Source organism: Neomonachus schauinslandi, chromosome 10 (assembly GCF_002201575.2).
Source record: "Neomonachus schauinslandi chromosome 10, ASM220157v2, whole genome shotgun sequence".
Classification (NCBI taxonomy): domain Eukaryota; kingdom Metazoa; phylum Chordata; class Mammalia; order Carnivora; family Phocidae; genus Neomonachus; species Neomonachus schauinslandi.
The window spans coordinates 59,524,749-59,537,116 of record NC_058412.1 but is presented as its reverse complement, the minus strand read 5'-3'; the positions used below and the strand labels follow the sequence as shown (position 1 = coordinate 59,537,116).

General features: G+C 35.2%; 1 protein-coding gene across 1 annotated transcript in view; it reads right to left on the bottom strand.

Moving 5' to 3' along the window:
- Positions 1 to 12,368, bottom strand: part of USP34 (ubiquitin specific peptidase 34) — a 263,530-nt gene that overhangs the window by 130,565 nt on the left and 120,597 nt on the right. Inside the window, 6 exon segments of the mRNA XM_044918540.1 lie at positions 1,384 to 1,598; positions 4,455 to 5,065; positions 5,357 to 5,487; positions 5,818 to 5,853; positions 6,522 to 6,651; positions 6,828 to 6,953. Coding sequence (XP_044774475.1) covers positions 1,384 to 1,598; positions 4,455 to 5,065; positions 5,357 to 5,487; positions 5,818 to 5,853; positions 6,522 to 6,651; positions 6,828 to 6,953 — 1,249 coding nt within the window.

Genomic DNA, 12,368 nt, shown 5'->3' with positions numbered 1-12,368 from the left:
AAAATCTTAAAAAAAAAAAAAAAAAAAAAAAAAGAGTTCTTTATAGTATTAAATACATGGCAATACAAGGTAGACTTGGAGAGCATTAATATACATAATAATTCTGCTCAATTTCTAACTTCAGATACTAAAAAATAGATGTAATACTAAATAAAAGGAAAACAGGATAAAAATAGAATGGTGAAAATTTACTAAATATGGTATCAAATTCAAATGACCTCAATCTTAACCTTTTCATTTCTCAAAAAACCACAATAACAATTTAAAAAGTCAAGGTATCCTTATCTATATTATGCACAAGTAACATCTGAAATCAGTAACTTGTTGCCAAAGTCCACAAGTTGTATCTCCAAATTTGATCATGGCTTTTTTTTTTTTTTTAAAGATTTTATTTATTTATTTGACAGAGAGAGAGACAGCTAGAGAGGGAACACAAGCAGGGGGAGTGGGAGAGGGAGAAGCAGGGAGCCCGATGAAGGACTCGATCCCAGGACCCTGGGATCATGACCTGAGCTGAAGGCAGACGCTTAACGACTGAGCCACCCAGGCGCCCCTGATCATGGCTTTTTAACATAAACCTAATCCATCAGGTTTACTTAGTCTGTAATGTATTGGCACCCCAAAACCCATTTCCTAGGCTAGCAAGTGCTGATAGTACCCTTAAAAAGCATGAAGTTGGACCTTTATTTTAATTATTTTAATGTATATACTACTTTTTTCCCCTAAGGTATACTTGACATACAATGTTCCATTAGCTTCAGGAGGTTGGACCTTTAAATTGCTAATTCTAAAACTGTATTTCCCTCTTAATCTGTCTCCCTTTCCTCCTTTTTCTTCTATTACTCTTTAACTCCTCTAATCTCCAGTCTTCCAAGTATGGTCACTGAACATTTCCATCACTCCAGATGGAACACCTTGCCCTTTAGCAGTTACCTCTCCTCTTATCCCCCCCCACAACCTTCCCTAGCCACAGGCAACCACTAATCTACTTTCTGTTCTCTACAAACTTGACTATGCTAGACATTTTACATAAATGGACTCATACAATGTATGACCCTGTGTAATCTCAATTTAGCTCCTAAGATTTCTAAATATACAATTTAATACAGCCATTTATTTTCTAAAACACAAAGTTGTAATTTTATATATATTATTATGTATTTCCTTTCCTAGCTAAATATCTCTAGGTGGAAATGCAACCTTTATATTCATGATGAAGTATTCATAATAATTTCATTCCCTAAGAATGAAAACTAAACACATGAAAGCTCTTTGGCAAAAATATTTATGTATCATAACATTAAATGTTGAATCCTTTTAAGAATACAAATTGTTCCTCTGTTTTAAAGAAAGTAATATATTTTACTTACTACAGAACCTTACCTTGACTAAGATGTTCATGGTAAATAGATGCTAAATTGGGAAGATGTTGTTGGAGATGAGATGTTAGCTCTGCATGTGAATTAATCTGAACTAGTTCCTCTTCACACCCAGATTCTTCACCATCAAAATCAGCCATATTTTTTTCTGATTTTGCACTGACCTGGGAGCTACTGCAACTGACATCATCTGCACTTAGCATATCATCAACCATGTGCCTATAACACAGAGAAGAGCACAAAGTTAAACATACTTTGTGAATCACAAAAATTATCTCTCAAAATATTCAGCACAAGTTATATCACAGTCAAGAACAAATCTACATTTGTTTTGTAACAATATGGAATATTGCGAGCTTTACAAAAACTAAAAGCCCACATTGTCAGAACTATATATTAATTACAATATACCCACATATTGTCTAACCCGTCAACACACTTCACTAAAACAAACTCAGAGTAATTTTAGAGAAGATCAATGAACTCACTATTACATAATTATTTTTTCAACTCACATCACAATGTGAAATCTTAAAATTTATTTAAATTTATTCTTACAACTGTAGAATCGAATGAGATTACTAACAGGCAAATACTACAATTTAAGGCCACAACCTAGAAGTGGTTATTAATCAGGAGAATTTTATACAATACAAACACCTATTAAAACAATAAGCACCTACTGGGGCACCTGAATGGCTCAGAGGTTAAGCATCTGCCTTCGGCTCAGAACATGATCCCACAGTCCTGGGATCAAGCCCCGCATTGGGCTCCCTGCTCAGCAGAGAGCCTGCTTCTCCCTCTCTCTCTACTGCTCCCCCTGCTTGTGCGTGCTCTCTGTCAAATAAATAATTTAAAAAACAAAACAAAACAAAAAACAATAAGCACCTATTAAGCACTAAGCATTTTTTTTTTTTAAGATTTCTTTATTTGAGAGAGCATGCATGTGCGCAAGCAGAGGGAGGGACAGAGGGAAAAAGAGAATCTACAGCAGACTCCCCACTGAGCCCAGAGCCCAATGCCGGGCTTAATCTCATGACTCTGAGATCGTAACTCAACCTCAAATCAAGAGTTGGATGCCCAACTAACTGAGCCACCCAGGTACCCCAGCACTCACTTCTGAAACATACCATACTGGGCACTTTAAAGATGGCAAACAAAAAAGATGAAATAACACTGAAGGAGAAAAGGTCGGGATTAATTTAGAGATTCACAAGCGGTACCTTGAACAGAGAATATGGATAGGGCTAAAATGAAAAAATTAAATCATTCTAGGTCTTGTGAAGTAGGGAATTGCTGCGAGTATGAAAACTTAAAGAACTACAATGTGCCAAAATGAGTATATTTCACCTCAGTTTTACAAACTAATTGCTTTTTCTTCCTTATGAGTTGTCCTGGGACAAACTTTGAATGTGTGTATGTATAATGCCAGACTATAAACCAATGTTCTCAATCACAGGTGACTGTGGTCCCCAGGTGGGATACTGGGCAACGTTTAGCGTTATTTTTGGTTATCATAACTTGGGAGATGCTGCTGGCATCTAGAGAGAGAGACTAGGGATGATGCTAAACATGCTACAATTCATTCACACTGCTGTAAATTCAAAACACAGAATTATCTGACCCAAAATGTCAATACTGCCAAGACTGAGAGACATCATCTTTAAACTCATATGGGTTAGCAATAAAAAATAATGGCAAAGGAAATAAAGTAGTTTATATGTGTGTGTGTGTGTTTATATATATATGGACATGTAGTTCTTCCAAACAAGCATACTGAATTCTAAAAAGCCTGGCAAATTGTCAGGTCTAAAAAAAAACTCATCCTGATAAACCACATATTTATATTTTATCACCGTCAATTCAAATATTACTACTTATAATGACAGTAATAAATAGTAGCTAATATTTATTGAGCTCTCGTTATGTGCCAATCACATCAGCCCATAAAATGTTCACACTGAAACCCAAGAGGTAGGTACTATTGTTCCTATTTTATAGATGAGAAAATGACAGAAAAATTAAGTACTTTGCCCAATATCTGTAACACCTAGTGACAACACTTACTTTTAATTATCACAAATATATTTCACATATAATCAAAAAACTTTATGCTAAGGCTTTGTTCTTATTAATACCCTAAAATTAAGATGTGTGTAAAATTTCCGTTTTCATAATCACACTTTAATGGAAGTTTCTGCAAGCAATCTTATATCTGCTTTTAGGAATTTTACAAGTAGCTGAAGATCTACATCTGTGTTGTCCAATATGATAGCCACTAGCCATATATGGTCATTGCACATATTGAAAAGTGGTCTAAACAGAGATGTGCTGTAAACATAGACACAGAATACTGAAGACTTATTACAAAAGAAAGAAAAATACCTTTGTTTTTACACTGATTACATGTGGAGATATTTTAGAAATTACTGCTTTAAATAAAATTTATAATTAAAATTAGTGTCACCTATTCCATTTTGCTTTTTAAAATGTTAATTGTGAAATCGGAGGGGTAGACGAACCATGAGAGACGATGGACTCTGAAAAACAAACTGAGGGTTCTAGAGGGGAGGGGGGTGGGAGGATGGGTTAGCCTGGTGGTGGGTATTGAGGAGGGCACATTCTGCATGGAGCACTGGGTGTTATGCACAAACAATGAATCAGGGAACACTACATCTAAAACTAATGATGTAATGTATGGGGATTAACATAAGAATAAAAAATAAAATAAAATGTTAATTGCAAATGCAATTATTGCAAAAATGCAATAATTTTGCAATTACTGCAAAATTGCAAAAATGCAAATTAACAATTACATACTTGCAGCATGCATTTGAATTTACATTGTATTCCTATTAGCACTAATCTAGAATATATTGCAATCGAATGAATATAAGCTGTAATTGCTTCCCTAAAGGAAATATAAGCTTTTTTTTTTTTAAGGTTTTATTTTTTAGGTAATCTCTACATCCAACATGGGGCTTGAACTCACAATCCTGAGATCAAGAGTCATGTGCTCCACCAACTGAGCCAGCCAGGCACCCCAATATATAATCTATTTTTGAGGAAACTTACCCATCATGGTGGTGATGATGGTGGTGGTGGTGGTGGTGATGCTGTGGACCAATAAACTGCCGACAATTAAATAATTCATTCCCAATAGTCTCCCCAAGAAAGTCCCCAGTGCGTGTAATACAAGATTCCTGAGATGCTTGTGCTATATGAGCAGCATTCATTTCCCCTGACATATCATGTTCTGGGTCTTCAGAGTGTGAACAGGCATCTAGCATTCGTATACGATTATCTACTGAAGGCATTGATTCAGTGTTAAAAACCAGGTCCTTTCCTGTTCCATTGCTTGTCCCACTTCTTTCTGATGGGCCTTGGGAATCCCCTAAGCAAATGCCTGCTTGACTTTCTAACTTTCTGTTCCGAAGATCTGTACCACAACTGTTTTTAGGAGGATTATGACCATGATCATCATCTTCATCTTCTTCTTTAAGGGCTTCAATATCCGCAATGTCTTCTGACTGTACCTCACTGCCAGGGCTCCCAGCTGACTGGCTTGCATGGCTAGAATTCACCTCATTGCTAGATCCATCACTATGCCCACTACTGCTACCAGGACCACTGCTTCCATCTTCACCACTGTTGGCAGTTTCATCAGAACTTCCCTGCATAGATTCCTGTATTCAGAAAAAAACAGATTTAAATAAATATTTAAACTAGTAAGAAAAAAGTAACTGACATTAACATATTGTACTTTTTAAAAGGCTGCCACAATCTTGACATATTCCTTTAAACAATACAAAAAGAATTAAAAACACACACAAAAATTTAAATAATCTCAATAATAACTATTTACAGGAAAGGCCTGAACATGGATCATGTTTATATTCCCAGTTCAAAGGATATACATGGCAGAAACCCCAAAATCCAAAATTCTTGTTAAAGTGGGGGAAAAACTGTTTTCATACCTCTGTGTCTGAAAGTCGTTGTTGCACATGTTTCGTTCTATTAATAAGTTGCTCATCCATTTCAATGTCACTGCCTCCACTCTGATGGGTATCACTGTTATCACTGCTTTGAGGACTAGCAGCAGGTGACCCTATATTAAATAACAGATTTTTTGTTTTTACTCCTAATTTGTATTAACACGGATTTATCAGAATGACATAATCCTCTGATTCCTTCATTTACAAAAGCTTTACTCTCAATAGCCAAAAATATAAACTGGAAATAGTTAACATTTGCCAATTATTTCTAAAGAGGATATACATGACCTCAATTGAAAGTAAGATGGAAAACCAGGTAAGGGTTTATATCTGCTCAAGAAAAACTTCATGGCTTTGAAACAAATATAAAAAAATTAACTCTAGATGATCATGAAATCTAAACTACACATCATCTTGCCATGCATTTCTAAGGCTCAACTTACAAGGTGACGGAGCTGCTCTTCTGAGCTCTTCTTCCTCTGAAGGAAAATGAAAAAACAGGAGGGAAATATTCTAAGTGACTGAGCTTCTTTGGAACGGATTATCAATTGCTCTTATTATTATTACATAATCAACAAGATACAGGCAGAGAAACCTGAAATAATTTAAGTCCCTAACATGTGCAGTAAGAGTTGTGGGTGCCTGACTAGAAAATTCTAAGAAAAGCCTACTATATGATGTCAGGAGACAAAAAAATGGGGCAAAGTTGGTAAGGTTTTAGAAAGCCCTGTAAAGTTACACATATAAAAGCACACATAAAACACCTAAAGTGATAGACAACTTTTGAATGAGAAAACACAGAGATTATACCATCATATTCTGCTCTCAAAATTATTTCTAAAACAAAGCATGTTGTTTGTTTTCTAACCAAAAGCTCCAAAGCTGTTATGAAATAGTTGCCCCGCCCCAGTCCAAGGGAAGAACACTAATGAGAGAAAAATTTAATAACTACTGCAACTTGATTACTGTTCTTTACTTAAAGGATAAACCAAAAACATTAGCTAATGCCAATTTATTAATCCCTTCACAAACACTATAGCTCCCATCTAAAACTTATTTTGAAGTTAATACTGAAAAGAAACTACTTCGAATTTGAATGATAAACTTTAAAAAACTGACTTTAAAAAATACATTACACTTTACTAACCTTTCTTATTTCCAATGGGAAGATTAGTATTTAATAAAGATGCAAAAGAACTCTGTTTAGACAGCTGAGCCTTAGCTGCTAGTGCATTATTCCATAATGCTTTAATTAACATCGATGCCAAGTACAATGTCTTTAAAAGAGAGAGAGGTTGAAATTAGCGTTTCATAACAAATTTAATATCCTTCTGCCTAAATGAAATGCTAGTAATAATCTACAAATTAAGTTACCCGAATCACAAATAAATTTTCACTTAAAAAACAAAAACAAAAACACAACAACCCTGCCATTATGGTTTAAACATATTACCTGCTCAGTATGAACACTTGGCTCAAGAGCTGAGACCAGATTAAGGAGATGTCTAAGTGGTACTGGATCCAAATTCTTGATGAGTGAAGGAAATAAGTCATGTATATACCGACTACAATGTTTCAACTAGAAAATAAAGGTAGAGACGACAATCAAAAATAATTACACTACATAAATAAATAACCTGATACCAAAAAGTTCTATACTTTAAAAGAAAGTAGCTGGAACAGTAATATTTTTTAATATGTTGGGAAAATGCTAATTACCAAGTATCATAAATGGCAGTACATAAAATGTGAGAGTAAAATTCCACTTAAGCAGAACTTTATCTTTTTCAAACCAACCACAAGATTAATTTTCCAACCACAAGAGGGGAGCCCACAATAAAAACAGTTTCTGGAATCCAAGTATAAAGATTCCAATTAAATTTATATACATATCATTAAATTAAAAACAAGTTAAAAAGTATATTAAAACATAAGCAGTTACAAATAAAATAATAAATTCCAATTACAAGAGAAAACCAAACTATTATTTTAAGTGTACTGTATTTCTCATACTAAATGGTTATGAAGTATTCATATGACATGCTCACTTTACACTAAGGTACACAATAGAAACTCCCTTAAAATAAAGGTCTACGTGGTAATAAACCAAGAGACAGAGAGTCTCCTTTCTCATACTAAAGAGAATAATAAATATGAGGGAAAGTATAACATTTACAAAGATGTTACTACTAAATATTACAACATGATGTAAATGTCTTTTGTAGCCATGAAGCTACAAACCACGAAATCAAGATACACAATGAAGAGGTTAGTAATTACCAAAATGAGGATTCCAAAAGTAAAAATCTGAGGTATCCAACTTATCTTCTACACATAGAAAACTCTTATCAGAAAATGTACATTTTTCTATTCTAAAACACTGACTTTTATATTTTTCAGGCATAAATCATATGAACTCTCACTCTTCTGCTATATCCCCTACTAGGGTAAATATGCACAACCTAATTTTGAAACAGAAGATGAAATAAAAGTAGTAAAATAACTTTGGAGGAATTCCTCCATGTTGGGTGACTTTTTATAAACTATTTACATCATTTGAGATGAAGGATAAATAAATTATCAATTACAAATTTATTATTTTATAGGTCTTATCTAAGAACGTTAGTTTTAATATAGTATTAACATCACAGATTATACTAACAGTTTATAGTTGTTTTTTGCAAGCAACTAACTATTAAAGTAAACTTTTCCTAATTACAATGTAACAAATACACAATATGGAATAAATTTCTGACTTGCTACCACTTCGATCATTAATAGAAAGGATTTCCATAATATATTCCATTTTCATAATCAAATACCTTACTGTTTTTAAGTGACAAAACTGTTGAGAGATAATTATATAATCCTGTAATTCTATAAAAATGTAAGGCTCTTTCTAGATGTCCACCAACAGATAAATGGATAAAGAAGATGTGGTATATATATACAATGGAATATTATGCAGCCATCAAAAAATGAAATCTTGCCACTTACATCGACGTGGATGGAACTAGAGGGTATTATGCTAAGCAAAATGAGTCAATCAGAGAAAGACAATGATCTTATGATCTCACAGATATGAGGAATTTGAGAAACAAGACAGAGGATCATAGGGGAAGGGAGGGAAAAATTAAACAAGACGAAACCACATAGGGAGACAAACCATAAGAGACTCTTAATCTCAGGAAACAAACTGAGGGCTGCTGGAGTGAAGGGAGATGGGAGGGATGGGGTGGCTGGGTGATGGACATTGGGGAGGTATGTGCTATGGTGAGTGCTGTGAATTGTGTAAGACTGATGAATCACAGACCTGTACCCCTGAAATAAATAATACATTATGTTAATTTATATATATATGTGTATATATATATACATATAGCTCTTTTAGAGGTGTACATCATGAAAGCAAATTCAGAAAATAAAGATAAAAAATATTAAAATTACAATGCTTTAAATAAAGGCAGAGTGAAGCCAGTTCACACTCTTTAGTTATCACAAAGAAAAAAAGAGGAAAAGAATATCAGGGAGGGGGAAAAGGATAGAGCAGAAAGTGCCAGGAATCCCTCTCTGCACCTAAACAGCAATCATACTGATAGAAACTACTGATCCAACTATTCTGGAGTCAATTTGAACTTTCACACTCACAGATGTCCAAGGAAAAGGCTAGCCAGTAAATTGTGGTTAATAATGGTCAATTTCAGCCTTCAGTGTGACAGTAGCTACCCATTGCCCACTCCCACATCCCTATGGCAAGCAGCTGTGGGGACAACAGTATGTTATTCTGCTACAGCTTGCTGGAGCCAGGGTCGGCAAAAAAAATCTTGTCCATAATTTTCTTACACCACAGACAAAAATAAATTCAAAATGGATGAAAGATCTAAATATGAGATAAGAAACCATTTAAATCCTAGAGGAGAACACAAGCAGTAACATCTTTAACATCGGCCATAGCAACTTCTTTCTAGATAGGTCTCCTGAGGCAAGGGAAACAAAAGCAAAATAAACCATTGGGACTTCATCAAAATAAAAAGCTTCTGAACAGTAAAGGAAACAATCAACAAGACTAAAAGACAACCTACTGAATGGGAGAAGATATTTGCAAATGACTTATCTAATAAAAGGTTAGTATCCAAAATCTATAAAGAATTTATTTAAAAACACCCCCCCCCCCCAAAATAAATAATCCAATTAAAAATGGGTAGAAAAAATGAGTATTTTTCCAGAGAAGACATACAAATGGCCAAAAGACACATGAAAAGATGCTCAACGTCACTCAGCATCAGGGAAATGCAAATCAAAACCAGAATGAGACATCACCTCACCCCTTTCAGAATGGCTAAAATCAACAACACAAGAAACAACAGCTGTTAGGATGTAGGGAAAGGGAAACCCTCCTGCACTATTGGTGGGAATGCAAACTGGTGCACCACTCTGGAAAACAGTATGGAGGTTTAGAATCTGAAACCATACTGAAAATAGAACTACCCTATAATCCAGCAATTGCATTACTAAGTATTTACCCAAAGAATATAAAAATACTAATTTGAGGAGCACCTGGGTGGCTCAGTCAGTTAAGCATCTGACTTTAGCTCAGGTCATGATCTCAGGGTTCTGAGACCAAGCCCCATGTTGGGCTCCACGTTCAGTGGGGGTCTGCTTCTCCCTCTCCCTTTGCCTCTCCCCCTACTTGTGCTCACTCACTCTCTCAAATAAATAAATAAAATCTTTTAAGAAAAATACTAATTTGAAGGGACACATGCACCCTTATGTTTATAGCAGCATTATCTGCAATAGCCAGATTATGGAAACAGTCCAAGTGTCCAATGACTGATGAATGGATAAAGAAGATGTGGTATAAATAAAGAGTGGGAATATTACTTAGCCATAAAAAAAAAGAATGAAATCTTGCCATTTGTGACAACATGAATGGAGCTAGAGTGTATTATGCCAAGCAAAATCAGTCAGAAAAAAACAAATACCATATGATTTCACTCATATTTAAAAGAACAAACAAGCACAAGGGGAAAAAAGAGAGGGAGAAGCAAATCAAGAACTATAGAGAACAAATAATGGTTATCAGAGGGGAGGCAGTAGGGGGGATGGGTTAAATAGGTGATGGGGATTAAGGAGGGTGCTTGTGATGAGCGCCAGGTATTGAATGGAAGTTTTAAATCACTAAATTACATATACACAGAAACTCCCTACAAAAATATGCGCCGCCCCCAAGAAAAAACAAACTCTGAAGAAAGAGAATCTCATTTATTTCCAGAGTTACCACATTATAAAATTCCATTGTCTGGTTTTCAATTAAAACACACACACAAACAAGGTGTAAGAAGAAATAGGAAACTGTGGCCCACTGAAATGAATAAAATAAATCAATGGAAATATACCTAAGGAGGCGCATGTGTCAGGCTCTCTCAACAAAGATCTTAAAATGGCTACCTTAAAAATGTTCTAAGACCTAAAGGAAGAAAAGGACAAAAACAGGAAAACAGTGCCTAACCAAAATGAGAATATCATTAAAGAAACAAATTCTAAAAAGGAGCTATGAGAAATTAGAAGCTGAGAAATAAAAGAACTGAAATGAAAATACACTAGATGAGGTTCAGCAGCACATCTGAGTAAGCAGAAGAAAACAGCAAACTTGAAATTATGGAAACTGAAATTATTGAGTTTAAGGGACAAGAAGGAAATAAGGAAAAGTAAACAGATTCTAAGGGACTTGTGGAAACCATCAAACCTAACAACATACTCATGGAATTAATACATTCCCAGATAAACAAAAGCTAAAGGAGTTCACTACAACTAGACCTGTCCTGCTAGAAATGCCAAAGGAAGTCCTTCAGAATGAAACGAGAAGAAGCAAGTGACTAAATAAAGACCTCTGATAAATACACAGGCAATTAAAAGCTAGTATTATTTTTTTTTAAAGATTTTATTTATTTATTTGACAGAGAGATAGAGAGACAGCACAAGTAGGCAGAGTGGCAGGCAGAGGGAGAGGGAGAAGCAGGCTTCCCGCTGAGCGGGGAGCCCGATGCGGGGCTCGATCCCAGGATCCTGGGATCATGACCTGAGCTGAAGGCAGCCGCTTAGCCGACTGAGCCACCCAGGTGCCCCTAAAAGCTAATATTATTATTTTCATTTGTAACTCCACCTTTTGCTATATGTCACAAAAGCAAAAAGAATTATTATTAATCTACATAACTGGGCACACAATGTATTAAGTTGAAATCTGTTGTATGAATAACAAAAATGAGGGAGAAGGAGCTATACAAGAGCATAATTTTTGTGTACTATTTGACAAATTCAAATTAGACAATAAGAATCTCGAGATGTTAAATGTAATTTCCATGTTAAACACAAATTATCTATAGAATATACAAAAAAAGAAATAAGATAGGAAATCCAAACTACAAAAAATCAACTACAAACAACTACAAAAGGCCATAACAAAAATGACAGGCAAAAACACCGTCAGACATATAGAAAGGAACAGAAAAATGGCAGAAGTAAATCACTCTTTGAGGAATTAATTTAAATATGAATGGCTTAGGGGTACATGGGTCCCTCAGTCGGTTAGGCATCCAACTCGATGTCGGCTCAGGTCATGATCCCAGGGTTGTGAGATCAAGCCTCACGTCAGGTGATGTATTTAGCACAGATTCTCCTTGTCCCTCTCCCTCTGCTCCTCCCCCCCCCCCCCCCCCCCCCCCCCCCCCCCACTCATGCACCCACTCTCTCTCTCTCTCTCTGAAAACAAAATCTAAACAAAAAATATGTATATAAATATACATACACATACATATATATACATATAAATGGCTTAAACTCTGCTATCAAAGACAGAGATTGGTAGAAAGGATTTTAAAAACATGATACAACTGTATGTAGTCTACAAGAGACACAATATATATCCAAAGACACAACAAACAGGATAAAAGTTAAAGGATTAGAAAGATACTCTGTGCAAATAATAAGCAAGAGA